Source organism: Protopterus annectens, chromosome 2.part0 (assembly GCF_019279795.1).
Source record: "Protopterus annectens isolate FY-2018-M chromosome 2.part0, PAN1.0, whole genome shotgun sequence".
In the NCBI taxonomy this organism is placed as follows: domain Eukaryota; kingdom Metazoa; phylum Chordata; order Ceratodontiformes; family Protopteridae; genus Protopterus; species Protopterus annectens.
The window spans coordinates 196,785,328-196,802,686 of record NC_056728.1 but is presented as its reverse complement, the minus strand read 5'-3'; the positions used below and the strand labels follow the sequence as shown (position 1 = coordinate 196,802,686).

Sequence of the window (17,359 nt, the reverse complement as noted above, 5' to 3'; positions counted from 1 at the left end):
TGGCTAACAGTACTGGTGGTGGTCATTGTTAACCTGGGCCTCGACCGGTCCGGAATGTAAATCTGTATTGTTTTCCACATATCTCATTTGGCAAATGTTTTACGCAGGATGCCCATCCTAATGCAAACTTCCCCATTTATCCGGGCTTGGGACCGGCACAAAAATAATGCACTGGCTTGTGCATTCCCAGTGGCTGGGTGCTTTAAGTGGATTTAACAATTCATAATAATGTGGTATTTATTCAATGAAATTCTTGAGTGAATAATTAGCTAGCATGCTTTAAAAGTGAATTGTTTGATGCTGTAATGCATTCCCTTGAAGACCATGGGCCGAGGTCCTAGGAAGCATTAAACATTTTTGTCTTTCCTGCGTGGTCCTGCATCTGATTCAGTGCTTTTTATACATGTATTTAAATAGAACAGGAATCCTGCAGGTGGACGGTGCCCAAGCAATACACAGAACTAGTGTGTCCATCTGACCGCAACATTTTTTTGTGTGCAAGAATCACACTTCTTAATACCAGACTGGTTAGTCTCCCTTAGACATCCTGTTAAGTCACAATCAGCAAAAAGGTCACAACCAGTAATGAAGTCACAAAAATAGTAAATTTGTCACACAAGTCCAAGAACACACAAAACGGATCAGCAAGACTACAAAAAAACAACTATACTAGAAAGAACACCAAGGTTTGTTTTATTTTTTTTTTTTTCCTGGAGAAGGAAATTAGAAGATAAAGGGTTAGAGGAGAGTCTCTAACTTAAACGATGTACTCCTCTAACATGAGGAGACACCTCTAACTTAAACGGTGAAACCTGGATTTCAGAACAAGGAAAGGGAGCCCTCTAACTAAAACAGGCTAAGCTAGGGAAAAGGAATCCTCTAACTTAAACGGACTCACTAAAAGGAGCAACTTCTAGATAGAAGGCCTAAGAAAATGACACCCCGCACAAAGTCAGCAACAAACAGTGAAAAAGCCTTTAACTAAGGCAAGGAAGCACTGAAAGATACGGTTATCTAAAGAAATTATCCTACCACTTTAAACTACTGTAAAAACCACACAAAAAGTTAAAGAAATTTTCCACTTAGCCTGAGCCAGCGAAAAATCAATCCAGTAGCTGCAATCAGCAAACGAGATCTGGGTAACAGTCGCTAGGCATCTTGGGATAAGGTGTAACCTCGAGCCAGTAAAAGCTCTCGAGCTGTAGTATGTGGCCGAGTTGGAACCGATGCTCAGTTCCGAACCCAACCATCAAGAATGAAGGCGAGATAGGACAACATAACATCTGTACTTTAGTTGTGGAGGCAGTTGCTCCATTATCAAAAAGGTGGGCTAGGAATTCTAGCACAGAGTGAATAGGTCACATAAGGGGGATCTACACTGAGCCCAAATTACAAACCTCTTCCATTTACTCCTATAAAGTTTTTGAGTGGATGTCTTATTAGATGACATTAAAATATGCCAGACTGGGGGAGGAGATCATGGGTTGTCTGGCAATTAATGGACTTGGAGGAACCAAGCTGTCAACTTGAGGCTGTGAAGTCTGTGTGAGTCATTCCTGTTGGGTGTGACAGCAGGTCTGGAATGGGTTCCAGGATTCTGGGTTCCTTCTGTACATGATTCCAGAGGAAGGGAAACCAAATTTGTCAATGCCAATATGGAGTAATGAGGATTAGTATTCTCTTCAACCTTTTTGCTTTCTAAATGAATTTCAGGATCAAGGGAATTGGGGGAAAGGCATACAATAGACTGGGAGGCTAACTGTGTACAGGAGCATCCCTCGGAGATTCTCCCAGTGAGGGGATGAGAGTGAAGTAGTTGCTGCATTTGTTTTTTTAGGGGAGAAGCAAAAAGATCACAGCAAGGCTGGCCCCATCTGCAGAAAATATCCTCCACTACCTTCTGGTTGAGGGACCACTTGTGAGGCAATAGAATGGATCTGCTCAACCTGTCCACTATCACATTGAACTTTCCCAGAATGTGCGTTGCTATAAGAAAGCAGCTGGATGAGATCAGCCATTGCCACACTCTGAGGGCTTCTTGACACAGAGGGTACTGATCTGCTTCCTCCTTGTTTATGTACCAGACCACTGACATGATGTCTGATTGAAGTGCCACTGTTCCCAGAGGAAGAGCAGTCTGGAATACTTGTAACGCCAAAAGCACGGCCCTCATCTCCTGGATGCAGCTGTGCAGATTTGCCTCATCTGCAGACCAGGTTCCTTGGACTGTCTTCCCCAGAGTGGTCACCGTGGCCTGTGGTTAAGGGACAAAGGGTCAACCTAGAGTCATCTGCTCAGACTGAATCCACCATAAGAGGGTACTTTTGCATGCGTCTGTTATGAGAATTTGGTGAGATATTGGTTGATGGATAATTGACCACTGGGACAGCTGGAAGCCACTGTAGTATCCTCATGTGGAATCTGGCTAACAGAGCTAAAACTATTGCCGCCACCATTGATCCTAAATCTTGTAGAGCATGACGAGCACCTACCTTCTTGTTTCGGATTAATCTGTGTGTTTTGACATCTGATTGTTAACACTCTGGAGGCGGGAAGTTTCGCAATCATCTGAGTAGTATCCAACAGCACCCCTATGAACTCTAGTGTTTGTGAAGGATCCAAGTGTGATTTTTGGTAATATATCATCATGCCTAGTTCTGTGCAGATTTGAAGACAGAGTCTCTTGCGTACACAAGTAGATTCCTGGTCAGGGTGGATATCAGCCAATCATCTAAATAAGGAAACACCCAGAATCCTTGTCTCAGATGAGCTGCAACCACTGCCATACATTTGATGAACACTCTGGGGGTGGTAGTGATACCAAAGGGCAGTGCTCTGAATTGATAATGACTGGCTCCGAACTGGAAGTGTAGGTATCTTCTGGAGCATCTGTCCATTTTTATGTGATAGCATGCATCCTGAAGATCTATAGAGCATATACAATTGTCCTGTTCCAGAAAAGGAGGTATGGACTGAACAGTGACCATTCGGAACTTGCTGGGCTGACCCAACTTGTTTAACCTGAGATCCAGAATTGGTCTCCAGTCCTCCTGTTTTCTTTGGAACTAAAAAGAACCTTGAGTTAAGTTCCGAATCCCCTCTGGTCTCAGAAGACCTCTTGGATGAGCCTTTTTCCAGCAGTTTTTGATTCTGAATAACTGCCTGATCCCTTTGACTGGATGGAACATCTGGGATTTTTTTTTTGTTTGGGGGGGGGGGGGGTTGTTGAAAGAAGGGAATTTGATAACCCCTGGATATTATCCTCTGCACCCACACATTGGAACTTATCTTTTGCCAGGCTCTCCAGTGCAGGGATAGTTGACCCCCAATTGCCTCCAGAGGTGGACAACCAGGCCTCCTTTAAGGAGCGCTGGAAGGGTTTCCCAAAGAAACACTCTTGCGTCCCTTGGTTCTGTGGGTCTCCTCTGCCATAAGGGATGCCTCTTCCATTACTATTTATTTTATTTTACATTTGCTAACCGGGATAGCCCGACTGGACAATGTCCATTTACAGCCAAGGCCCGGGGAGAAAAGCTCCACAAGTTAATTAACATGTACTATAACACAGTTTAACAGATAATACAAGAAACAAAGCAGAATGACATACAAGGTTATCAAGCAAGAAAAAATCTTTTCAAATATATGCATTAACAAAGAAATCTAGAGTTGACTTTTCATGCTTACTAACTGTGGCTTATCTACAGAAGACAAGATTAGAAGAAAGCTAAGGAAAGTGTGGAAAAAGCAGAGATAATTATGTAATACAAGAACATTTCCAGTTCTTAGTAATATATGATTTGAGCGAGTTTTTGAACTGCAAGGTGTTTGAGGCAGATGTAATAGAGGTGGGAAGACTGTTCCAGGTTTTAGTTGTGGTGTGAGAGAACAAAGCTTTTCCTGCAGTGTTATTAGCCCTAGAGAATGAGATAAGAGTTTTGTCAGCAGAGCGAAGAGGGCAACTGGTAGAGTAGGTAGAGAGTTATTGATTTAATGCAGGAGTTTTGTCAGGGTATCTTAGGATGTTAAAATCAATAACTAGTTGATGGTAGTTGAGTAATTTTGGAAGTTCTAACAAGTGCAAGTCTCTCTGTACCTGACAGTGATGTGTTCTAAAAGCAGAGCTGTTGCCAAACCTGGGAATTTTATTGTAGCACGACACAAGTTTGTCAAGATCACTTTTTCTAGTATGGGTCAGGACTGGTCCTGCATACATAAGCGTGGACAGTAGGTGAGTTTGGGCAAGGGTAATCCGTGCCTTATCTGTGAGGAATTTTTTGTGTCTATAGAGAGTTCCCATTTTTTTGTGTACCTTTTTGATGGTTTGAGAAATATGTACATCAAAGAAAAGATCTGTGTCTATTTCCACACCGAGGAGTTTAGTATGGAAAGTTGGAGAGATGACAGTGCCATTTTTAGAATTAATGGAGAAGGGGAGGGTTACATTTATTAGGGGTGAACAGCAGCAGTTTGTCTTTATGGGGTTTAGAATAAGTTGGACGTTGGTAGTAAAACTTTCAACAGAGCTGAAGGACTCTTGGGTGAGCTTTTGTAAGGTGGTAAGAGATGAGGCTGTGCAGATAAGCATTGAGTCATCTGCGTACTGTATAAGTGAGGCTTGATGGGTGGCAGTATGTAGGTTATTTATAAAAACAGAGAAAAGAAATGGGCCCAATATTGAGCCCTGTGGTACACCTATGGTAGTTGGAAGTAGGGGAGATGGCGTACCTTGCCAATGGACAGATTGCTGTCTATCTAACAGGAAGTTTTTGAACCAGGAGATAGTAGTAGGTGCAAAGGATAGGGAGGCTAGAGAATCTAATAGTATTGGGTGTGAAAGCATGTCAAAAGCTTTGGATAGGTCTAAAAAGATAGCGGATACATAATTGTTCTCATTTCTGAGTTGGTTAACCAGATTAGTAAAGGAGAGTAGAGTAGTGATTGTGCTGTGGTGTGGGCGAAAGCCATGTTGTGCGGAAGAGAGAAGGTTGTGTTTGATTAGAAATTGCATAACTTGAGAGTGAATACACTTTTCAAGAAGTTTAGATAAGGAGACAGAATGGCTATGGGACAATAATTAGAGAAGTCATAGGAATTGCCACCTTTGTGGAGGCGAATGATATAAGAAACTTTCCAGAGTTGAGGGACATATGCTTCCTGAATAGATCGGTTAATCAGAACTGAAACAGGGTAAGACAAGGATTCTGCTGCTATTTTTAAGAAGTTGGCAGGTATGTTATCGGCTGCGAGGGTGGTAGGTTTACGTTTTAGGAGGAATTTTTTTAACTGTGTAGGTGGGAACTGGTGAGAGAGTAAAAGAGGGCATATTATTTGGACTTTTGGTAGAGGTGGATGAGGTTTTTTATGGATAATTGTCCTGATAGTGACTGGATAAGAGTCTATAAAGTGATGATTGAATTGGTACTATTATTAGAGGAGGTGGGAGTGGGAGTAGTCATTTTGCCAGGTTTTAAAAGGGAGTTGATGGCTTTCCAAAATTTATGGGGGTCTTTTGAGTGTTTATTTTGGATACCTAGGAAGTAATTCTGCTTATCGAGATTTGTTTGCTTTTTGGCCTGATTCCTAAGTTGTTGGTAGTTTTGCTTAGTTTGGCTAGTGTTGTCCTTTTTCCATTGTTTCCAGGCTTTGTCTCTAGACTTTAGTAAGGTTCTAGTGTCCCTAGCTAGCCACGGTACATAGTTTGCTTTAGCCCTAATTTTTCTAATAGGAGCAACTGTATTGAGAACATTGGTAAATGTACTGTTATTAAAGTAATCAACTGCCTGGTCCAATCCTAGAGTTTGTAGTGGTTCCCAGTTACATTGTTTTAGTATAGTGTTTAGTTCCTGTGGGTTTAGTTTGCGATCATCTTTGATTTGTCTAGATACTATAGGTTTGGACATGTTGATACATTTCCTTAGGTGAAAGGCAGGGTGGTGGTAACTAAGGCCATCTGGTAGACAGCCTGCTTTGTAGTTTTGTTTGGGGTAATTCAATAGTGTCCAGTCAAGAATAGATTGTCTGTGGGATTTTTTTACCTACTCTAGTGGGTTCACTGATAAGATGAGCAAATCCGAACAGATTAATGTGGTCGGTGGGGTTCACAGAGTTACGGGCTAACCAGTCAATATTTACATCACCTAGTATAGTTTCTTGTGGAAGGTTGTCTTTAGCCCATTGAATGGGGGAGTTATTTCCTGGAGGGATGTAGCTGCAGAGAATGTTAAATTTTTTTGTAATGTTTATAGCCAGTACTGAGCCTAAGGTTTCAGCATTATGAAGTTTTGGGAGAGAGGCTTGTAGAGGTTGGAAGTAGAGTGTATTTTTAAAAAGAATTGCGACTCCACCTCCCTTACTGCCTGTTCTATCTAATCTTAGGATGTTATATCCTGGAGGGAGAGTTTCTTCATTTTGGATGCTAGGTTTCAGCCAGGTTTCAGTTATGGCTAGTACGTCTGGGGAGTATTGGGTTATGAATGCATGTAGGTCAGGGAGTTTACTGGAAATACTCCTGATACTTAGGTCAATAATTAGAAGGTTGGATTTCTGTTTGTTAGAAAGTATGGCGGGGCACGGTCCTGGGTTTAGGTGTATGTCCTCTGAAATGCATTATGAATTGTTTGATTGTGTGTACTATTTCTATGAAGGATTTGCATGGTATTTTTCTAGTATAAGATCCTGGTGGGCAGGTCTTATATATGTGTAATATGGAACTGTCTTTAAATAGTGTGGAACAGATAGGGAAATGTGTGAGAAATTTTAGTTTTGAGGTAGTATGTGTTATGTGGTAGGAAGTGTTATGAAATGGTATACTGGTATGAACAGATGTGATGAAAGCAAGGGAAGTAAGAGCTGTTAAGAGAAAATATAGTATGATTTGCATTTTAATGTGGGAGTGGCGTTTGGCTATTTGTAGTATTTAGGTGTAAGAATAGGGGCAGTTGAAGAGGTGTGGATGTTTACTGTTGTGTGTACTTATTTGGGAGAGAATTAGTTAGAGGGTATGGTAGTTAGGATCAGGTAGCTGATAGGTGTGGGGGTGGTCAGGTGATTTGGGCTTAGAAATAAATGTAGGTGTAGTGGAGGCAGGTGGAAAATGGGGGCAGATCAAATGAGATCAAACCTATGAGCTCATTGGTGAGAGGAGTCACCCAGGAGGAAGATGGTTGGCACTAGGTAAACCAACTTTTCAGGTGAAGGATTACTGGACTGCCAGCCACCCCTCTGTTTAGGAATCTCCAGTTCCCTGAAGGAAACATCCTCAGGAGGTGACCGGGGGATCGTTCTCCCTCAGAGGTTGATATCTTCCATGCAAACTCCTCCATGGAGTCCAAATGCTTCCTCTTGCAAAGTCTCTTCCGAGGGACCTCCTCAGTGGGCTACTCTGGAGAGGTATCAGAAGATGAGGGGTACCCCAATGGGTATCCTGGGACCTGAGGTCCCGCTGTCCCAGCAGAATGTCCTGGTCAGAAGAGGTGAGCTGGGAATCCTGGTGGGATAGAGGACCTGAGGGGGCAGATGACCTTATAGATTCTGTGACAGCTATAGCCCTCTCCAAAGCCCCACAGGCTGACTGTTCATAACTGGAGGATGACCTTGGCTCCGACGAGCCATGCTTGTGGGTTGGGGCCTCCTCCAGCCCAGAAGACAGCTTGCCAAGGGTAAAAGCCAGAGCAGACCTCACCTGTGCAGTGGCCCTGAGGCCCATCAACTGCTCCGACAGTCTAGGGTCAAGCACACACGCGGACCACGAGGTTCACTGCAGCTTCAGGAGCGCTCTGGCTCCGAAAAAGCTGATGAGCTCAGAGCAAAGGTCTGATCTGGAGAAAGAGACATGTTTGGATCTGACCTGAAAGGCACTGGGCATATCAGATCCGACAGCTTCAAAGTTTGCCCCAAAGTCGGAGGAGGAGTAAGTGATAGACTAGAAGGTTTGGCTAGACCTGGAACAATGTGGGTTGAAGGCTGAGGGGGACTTGGTAATGCCCTGCACCTACAAAAACTTCTATACCGAACATTCCACGTTATCTTCAGTAAGGCTCCTGGTTGAACGGGAAGAGGATGCTGACTGGGATTTAGGCCTAGATAAGAAGCGACACGGAACCCTAGATGGGACTTGGTCTATGGTCCGGGAGTACCGAGTCATTAGGAGTGTCAAGATTGGTTTGAATGGACTTTTGGTAGGATCCCATACCAACGGATCCAATCTATCCTTACCAAACAGCATTGAAGCCGAAGACACCAGATCCAGTTTGGTAGTAGTAGGCGCCAAAGGCGCCGGTCAAGTCATAGATTTGGTGGATTTTTATGTCTTAGCTTTTGGCTCCAACGGATCTGCAGAACCGACGAAGGTCTCTTCCTTCCTTGTCACTGGTTTTTGAAGACAAGGAATAAGCAAGGTTCAAATGAGCAGATTTCGATTTAGGGGGTCAAAAACTTGTGATGACTAACAGAAATGGCCTCTTCAAAAGCTGATGGTAGCATTCCCCTTAGAATGAGCTTATTTTTTCTTTCAACTAAAAGTTCTATGGGGATGAAAGAGTGACAAGATGGCACAATCTTCTTGTAAGTGAAGCGGCCCTAAACAGTAAACACACAGTGAGTGTGAGTCCCTAAAAGGGAATTTTATGGCTGCACTTTGTGCATTTTTTAAACATCCTGCTGGCTTATCTTGTTTTTCCGTTATGAAACCAACAAACAACTATGGAGAAAAAAAGAAAACAATCACACATGCACTACTAACAAATAGCACAGAACAGAAAAAGGGAAATATATATATTTTTTTACAGAAGGGGAAAATGAGAAAACTACTAACAATAGTAGTTAAGAATATTTTTCAAAGTAATAAGGGCAGGAAGATGGAAAGGACTAAATACTAAAAAAAAGTAATTAGGTACAAGGAGAGAAAAAGCTTATAAAAATAACCTGACAATCCAAGAGCTTGATGGTCGGACCACGTCTTTGTGGAGCAGCAAACAAGATCTCAAATAACAGGGAGAGATGCATTGTGGGTAAGGGGAGGTATCCAAGAGTTTTTTTAGCTGCCACGAGCTTAGTAACAGCTGAGTCAGATCTGATGGATCGGATCTGGAGCCCATATGTGAGGACGACATGAAAAACTGACAATATCAGATCAGATGTCAAGTAGCTGCTTTCCACTGATCCTCCAGAATGGAGTTGGGTCAATAACATCACATTTAATTTCAGACATGGGGAACACATGCCACCACACAGTAAGAAAATGCAGAAAAGGGAAGATGCATTTTATTTAACTACAGCTTTTAGAGTTACTTTCAGGGATTGTGCATAATACTGTCCTGCAGTTGTCTGGTTCCATTTTAGATATTAGCAATGGCATATGGCAGATTTTACTGTGCTGTATACTAGGCTGCTGGGTGGATGCTTGTCTGCACAGTGGATGAATTGAGGATTTTTGTACTGCATTAAAATACATCTTGTATGCTGAAAAACAACTGTTGGCAACCTCCTTGCATGTTTTTGACATCCACAGTCAACAAACAACTGAGTCAATTGCTCCCTCCCCCTTCAACATTCAAATTTCCTGGAAACTTACACTTCCATTCCTCCATCATCCTTGTTATGGACCTAAGTTTGTTCATCCTTGAAGCATGGGGCATCCTAGACATCAGATACTCAGTAAAGTGCTGGTTTTGAAGTTTCAAGAAAAGTTTTGAAAGTAAACACAAGTACTACCCAAATTCTATCCACCAAAGAGGCTCTACCAAATTTAAGAAGCTAATTTTTGTGCAATGGCAGCACAAACTACAGTTTAAGCATTCAGTCTGCAGCAGCATTTTTCTAAGAAAAAAACATGTATTATCTTGATGCTTACAATTTGCTCACCAACTCTCTTCTTCCAATGAGTCCATCTGCTTCTATCTGGGAAGCAAACATACAAGACATGTTAAAGAAAGAACAATAGTATTTCTAACATACAAGACATGTTAAAGAAAGAACAGTAGTATTTCTAATCTTAAAAAAAGCACAATACAGCTGTCCTGTCTGTCTATTTTGTGAATTATGCATACAACTGTGCTAAGTATGGATTAGCTCTTTTGGGTGGGCAAAAACAGTGCAGAAAACCAATATAAATGAATCTTCTGTAATAAACTAACATGATTTATTATAAGTGAAGCACTGTTTATACCTCACTTTTCTTCAGCTTTTAACTTTTTGTCCTTTTCTTGTTTCTGCCTTAGCTTGTTTTGATAACCCAATGTCACTAGGTCACTTTGCTCAAAATATCAGTTCATTATATAAGGGGAGAGGAGATATCACCATTTGTGTCTTGCAGTTAATACAGGAATGTTTACTTTTACCCAATATACTCTCCATCAATGGCTCATCAGACAGTGGCATTATTTGGTGCAGCCCCTCACAAAGCCATCTTTGTTGAAGCCGATACACTGCATGCTCAATTAGCCACACTATGCCAACCTCAACTGAAAATAAGCATAACAGCAGCCATTGCCAAGCCCTTCTTCAAAGGTGGGAGAGCTATCTCACATCTCTCAGATCCATCCCCCCTGGGCAAAGTGGTCCTTTATCTATGCAAGGTACTTATTGAAACTGGGTCACAAGCACCAGTTATGATCAAAAGCCTTGTGGTACTGCATCAAGCTTCTACTAGACTAAAAATAAAACCTTGTCTCTAATCTAGCCTAAACTCAACACGTTAAGTTATATCAACAATTAAACTTAATGCTGAGAATGGTGGTGTAAACCCAAGAGAAGATTTCTCTGCTAACCCCCCCCCCCCCGGAGGGCTTACCTGCTCCCACAGTAACAGGGTATGTGAAAGCACTGGTAGTACTTAGAGACAGAGAAGCAACTTCAGCTGAATAGCCAACCAGCAGAAGGAAGGGATCAAGAGGATGATGATACCTACTCTTTCCACTTGGGGCGTTTTTTTTCACATCTGGTCCATCCTATAGTGGGGACTGGAGAGAGAGATGCCATTGCTTACTGTTTAGCAGACGGAAGGGGCAAACCAGATGCATAGCACTTAGCACATGCAGCATGTTCCACTCAACTGGGTTATAGCAGGTCTTCCGTCCATGCTATCAGTCCCTGAATAAATTAAAAAAAAATGTTAACCTGGCCTACATCACATTCACTTCCTTGGCTCTATAACCAAGGTTCGGCAGTGCAGATAAGGATAAAAAATAAATAAATAAATAAGACACAGCTGTCTAATTTTCTGTCCATCAAGATGCTAATAAGGCAGACAAACAGTAGTTAGAAATAGTTGAGAGAACTGTGAAAGGAGATGAAGCAGTCTTGTTATGACTGACAATCCAAGTGGAAGAAAGACTATGGTAAATATGCAAACTGATGGCAAGTCTTAGAAGATGCACAGGTGCTTGCTGGCTTTTTTGTCAGACTGAAGCTTCTAACAAGGAATGCATATGGTACAGAAAGATGCTGTTGAAGTAACGTCACTGCAATTGCTACCCAAGAGGAGGCTGTAAACATATTCAAAAGGCAGGTGAATGTACTGCAATGCAAGTTAGGTGCACTAGACAAAAGAACTTGGAGGAATAACTGGATCCTAAGAAGTAGGAAGACACCAATATGGTAGAAGTTGGGAAATGGAAGTGGGATATTTTGCCCAACAGACCACAGAGGTTGGAGATACTCACTAAAAAAGTCCACCACAGTTAAAGTGGATTCAGGTGAGGTTAACTAAAAAGGTCCACCATGGTTAAAGTAGATTCAGGTGAGGTTAAATGTCAATGATTTGCAGTTTGCCACTGGCAGGATATATACACGATGAACAACTGTGGTCTGAGGATGAGAAATACAAAAATAAAATGCAATGACTTCTCCTTGGATAAGAGATGAGACACAATACTTAAGAACAAGGCAACAAAGGCACTCTACCAGCTTCTTGAAAGTGATTCAAGTACATGGCACAAGGGAACTATCAGGTTGCAAGACAAAGCCAGGAAAAAAAAAAAGAAAATAGGTAGACATCCTTCATAAGTGATGCCAGCAACAACCTGCTCACCAGTCCACAGGACATCAAGGGCAGATGGACAGAATACTTCCAGCAGCTTCTGAAAGAAGGAAAAAACACACAGAAGCTGTACTGCCCCAGCCACAGCCTACAATGGAACAGGAGGGGCCCACTCTACAAGTAAGAACAGCACTAAAGAAAATGAAGTCAGGGAAAGCAGCAGGCTCAGATGAGGTCACAGCAGATATGATCAGAATGTCGGGTGAGATAGGGGGAGAAATGGCTCCTCAGGATATTCAGAGCAGTACACAGAGAAAGGCATATCCCAGATGACTAGAGAATACACATACTAGTACCAGTGTTGAAGAACAAAGGGATCACAGATGTATCAAACTCCTGCCACACCGCAAGAAAGTGCTGAACAGGGTGATTGATAAACGAATACTTACAGCAGTCGAACCCAAGATGGTAGACTAGCAGTTTGGACTCTGGCAGGATGAAGCACAACAAACCCGATGTTTGCAGTGAGACAGATAGTTGAGAAGCTAGAGATGAAGAAAGAGTCGAACTGGGCTGGGCACTCCTAGACTTGGAGAAAGCATAGGACAGAGTCCCAAGAAAGTGGATTTGGGGAGTCCATCTGTGGTTTGAAGTTCCAGAAACATTGGTAGAATTAGTGCAGGCTATGTATAAGGACCTAAATTAAGTACTCCACCATCAACTGGGAAAACTACTCAAGTACTAACTCGTTAGCTCAACGCTTCCTGGAATTCATAAATTCCAATGCCCTGGATCACCTTGTCCATACCCCCACCAGGAGCAGCAATATCCTGGACCTGGTCATTACCAACATGGGTAACTGATGTTCCACTCCAAAGATCAACTCCTCACTGGTCAAATCAGACCATAAGCTAATCACCCTAGACATCAATATTTCGCCTCCACTCCCCACTAAGGAAACCACCATAAAAAACTTCTCCAAAACCAGCTTCACACTTCTTAAGACAGAAGTGGCAAACTTCACTACACCCATTCAAATAATAGAGGTACAACTGCTGAATCCTATACAAAAGCACTGTATAAACACATACACGAGTGCATGGATCATGCCATCCCCAAAAGAACCAAGATGCTATCCTCCAAAAACAGGAAGCCAATCTGGTGGTCTCCTGCCATAAACAAACTCTACAACAGAAGTAAGAAGCTGTTGCAAAAAGGAATAACATCCCCTGATTACAGGAACTCCCTGGTCATCCCCTTTGGTAATAACACTGTACCCATGAACTACCACACAGGCAGTAGCTTACTTAACACCTAAAGTGTGATAAGAGACCTTGGGACACAGGTGGACAGTAGTCTCTCCTTTGACAATCACATCGCCACAGTAGTCAGGAAATCCTTCTACATGGCACACCTCATCACTAAAGGGTTCTCCTCCAGAAAAAAAGAGGTCATTGTTCCTCTCTAATCATTCCTCATCAGACCCATCATAGAATACAACATCCGTTTGGCATGTACCTCGCAAGACATCTGCAACTAGAAGGGCCACAGAAATATCTCACTAAGAGGATTACCGGGCTCAAACAGATGCCATACGCAGACTGCCTCAAAAAACTCCAGCTCTACTCCGTCGCCTATCGCCTACTCGGAGGCAACCTCTGCCTAACATACAAAGCCATGTCAAACCCAGTTCTGTTGAAGATGCTACACTTAAAGAAATCCCAATCTCTCTGTGCCACATGCTTCAGGGACCAAACATTGCCACCACATAAACAGAACATGCTGGAGGGACATATTTCTGTCCCAGAGACTTCCCATACTCTGTAAAAGACTACCCATACACGTCAAGCAAAGCCCCTCATTATCCCTCTTCAAATGGAATCTAGACAATTGGATGGAAAACCATAAATTCACCCCAGGGATCACCACTGTGGCTCTGCTTGACAGGGGCGTAGGAAAATAACTTATTTGGGTGGCAAAAGCCAGGGAACTTTTTGGCAAGGCTTATATAAACCCTAGGGCCGATAGCCTAGTACCTACCTATGAACCTATAAGTATGAACAGTGTTCAGAATCACAGCGGGGTTCCCAGTGGGAGTGGGTGCACATCAGCGTTTATCTGTGAGCCCACTGCTGTTCATATTAGTAGACTACAGTAGCAAACAGGTCAACAAAGTAGCTGTATTCAGATGATGTGGCATTACAGGCAGACTCTAAGCAAGAACTTCCAGGAACGACAGGAAACTGGAATGCAAAACTGAACACAAATGGGATAAAATGGAGTACACATAAGACAGCTGCAATGGCAGGAAATGGGGAAACCAGAACTGAGATGGAAGGGAAAATAGTGGACCAGGTTAACAGCTTCACTTATCTGGGAGGGTTGGATGAAAAGATAAGTATGAATGAGGTTAAAGTTAGAATTAGAGAGACTGCAGCCAAACAGCAGAGTGTAAGGGGTGGTGTAAGATAGAAGAATGCCAAAGAAGCTTAAAATGTAAAGTGTACAACACAGTGGTGTGACCTACTGTATGATACAGAAATCTGGGTAGTAGAGGAACAGCAGTTGAGGAAGCTAGAGGTGATAGAAATTAGGTGCCTGAGGCAGGTGTTAGAATGCACACTAAAGGACAGATGAAGAAATTAATACATCAGTGCAGAAGCCAAAGTATCTCCAATTGCAGAGAAAAAAGAACAGATTACAGTGTTTTAGGCACATGTGCATGAAAGAATACAATCTGATGATGATGATGACTTGAGACAGACAAGAAGGCAACGAGGAAATGAGGGTGTCCAGTAAAGAGACCGATAGATTGTGTGAGAGAAGATCTGCAACAGTAAGGCAAGACCACTGAAGAAGGTAGGAGAGTGTCATTTAATCAACAGATTACAACAGTTGAAACGACACCCTATCCTCATATAGAAAATGGGAAAAAGGGGATTGTTGATGATTCTGACTTGACCTTGGCTTTACAGAGTGGGGATGCATACATATTATATGATATTGGGGAGTATAAAGAAGGGGTGAGCCAGGCATGGTCAGACTACCTGTATGCTTACAACTGAATGTCAGAAGAGGAGCTCAGGACTTCTCCATCTATCCATCCAGAAGTCTGTGCCCAAAAAGCAAAAATGTCTCACTTGCACACAAAAACAAACTGATGAACAATGAAGAAAAAATTCACAGGCATATTTATTACCCAAAGGGAAAGAGGGAAGAGACAAACTCAGAAGGACCAAATACTGATGAGCAAGTGTGTGCAGGAGTTAGATGCTTTGAGCAACACTGGTAATTATACCCCAGTGGAAAACAGGAAAGAGAAAGACCTGCCAGTGGTATATGTTAATACCTTCTAGACAGAGGTAGCTGCCAGTGCGATATAATGGAGTACGGGGTTTGGTGCAGGGCTGGATGTATACACAAGACATGTCACAAGCAAAGTCAGATTAGTTACAATCAGAAGAAGAGACAAGTAGAGCCAAACAGCTGTAGGACAGCACTGTGCACAACCAATGAAAGAAACCCTATAAGCTATAGATGAATAAAATGTGCAGCAAAGAATAGTTAGCTAAATCATACTTAAATGTAATTAGTAGGTGTCTGAATTCCTCACTCCCTCAATGGCATTTTAGGATTATCTGTGACGGTGACCCAGTACTGATCAGACTTCAAGATCTCAGAGTCCCCTCACTCTCTTCCTGTGACAGCTGATTGGATGAGCATATCCTGACAGGGAAGCCTTCAGCTGTTACAGGAAGTGACTGTTCAGACTTTTCGCTTGCAAAAAAACAGGAAAGTACTTCAAGATAAAATCATTTAGGAAGAGCACATTCGCAGTCAATAAGAATTACCATATAAAAAAAAATCTAATAATCACTAAATCAGACAGGCTGAAACCCACTTCAATTATGTGCAATCGGAGGGATGGTGGGTGGGTGCTGGCAAAGACAGAGTGAGGAATTTGAACATCTACTGTTACAGTTAAGTACTACTTGTGCAACTGTACTATGTTCATCATTCCCACTGCCTCAATGACATTTTAGGTAGATTCCCAATGCTTACCCTATCGGGGAGGTGGAAGGATAAGGATCCAAAAGCCCCTGTTAAATGGTCCTAGTAAAGCCTGCTCTGGACCCTGCAAAGACATTTGATTTGTAGTGCTTTGTGAAGGTATGAACAGAAGACCAGGTTGCTGCCTCTACAATGCTTCTCGAGTCCACCCCTTTCTAATATGGCATCAAAGAAGATAAGGTCCTAGCTGCGTGAGCCTTAACTTTGCCTGGAGGAGATTTAACATGGGGGGAGTTAAAGAAGACAATAGCAGATGACAGCCATTGTGTAATAGTTTGCTTAGAGAGTGGTTGACCTTTCTTGGCCCCTGTATAGAAGACAGACATTCAGCTTTCCTAAAGTGGTTTGTTCCGTCAAGGTAGTACCTGAGCTGCTTATGCGCATTCAAGATATGTAGAAAGTTCTCTCTCATTTCTCAGATCAGGATAGAACACTAGGTGACTGATGACTTGATTCAAGGTAAATTCAGAAACAATATTAGTGTGCAATATAACCCTGTCCTTGTAAAAAAAATCAGATAGGGTTGGCCCACTATAACATCTTGCAACTCACAGAGTCACCTTGCAGATGTCATAGCAATGAGTAAAATGGTCTTTCAAATAATGACCCATAAATCAGCTTGAGAGACAGGTTCAAAAGCAGATATGGTCGATTTTTCAATAACAAAGTTGAGATTCCAAGGAGGAGGGATTTGCTTTCAAGGGACTATAAAATGCAACACTCCTTTTATAAACTATTTGAACACACAGAGACAAAAGAGGGGGCTCTATGGGCAGACCAAGAGAGATTGCTGCAAGTTGACTTTGAAGGAAGCACATGACAAACCACCTCCAAGTAGCTCACACAAATATTTCAAACAAAAAACAAAATGACTGCCAATCAATGGCTTAAAAACTGTTTAAACAGATTGGTGAGAACTTTTACACAAAACTTGGGCTTCATCAGACCTTAAAACCAACATTAATTGCAGCACTTAAAATATACAATTAAGATTAAAAGTGACCAATGCATCACCTTATGTAACTTCAATACAGGTTTTAAAGAAACAGCATCTTTCAAAGCAGATCCTGTTGATTAATTATGTGCTACAATCTAAACTTAATCTTTTGTTGTGAACCCTTTATACTAACATTTACTTGACGTAATTTTAAGTTCTTAGTATTGAAGGTTTTACATTGTTTAGGGTGGTAATATGTCGAATGTCACAGAAAGAGCTGAATATAAATGGACTGCTGAATTGTGGGCTAAAATGTGATCTGGCTTGAATGATGCTGCTTCTTTAAAACGTGTATTAAAGTCATGTAAATTGAT

The 17,359-nt window shown here is 42.1% G+C and overlaps 1 protein-coding gene across 1 annotated transcript in view; it reads right to left on the bottom strand.

Moving 5' to 3' along the window:
• LOC122793018 (tip elongation aberrant protein 3-like) overlaps positions 1 to 17,359 on the bottom strand; it is a 1,132,520-nt gene that overhangs the window by 519,995 nt on the left and 595,166 nt on the right. The window contains exon 4 of the mRNA XM_044060662.1: positions 9,851 to 9,897. Within this exon, the coding sequence (XP_043916597.1) occupies positions 9,851 to 9,897 (47 nt within the window). The remainder of the gene's footprint in view (positions 1 to 9,850; positions 9,898 to 17,359) is intronic.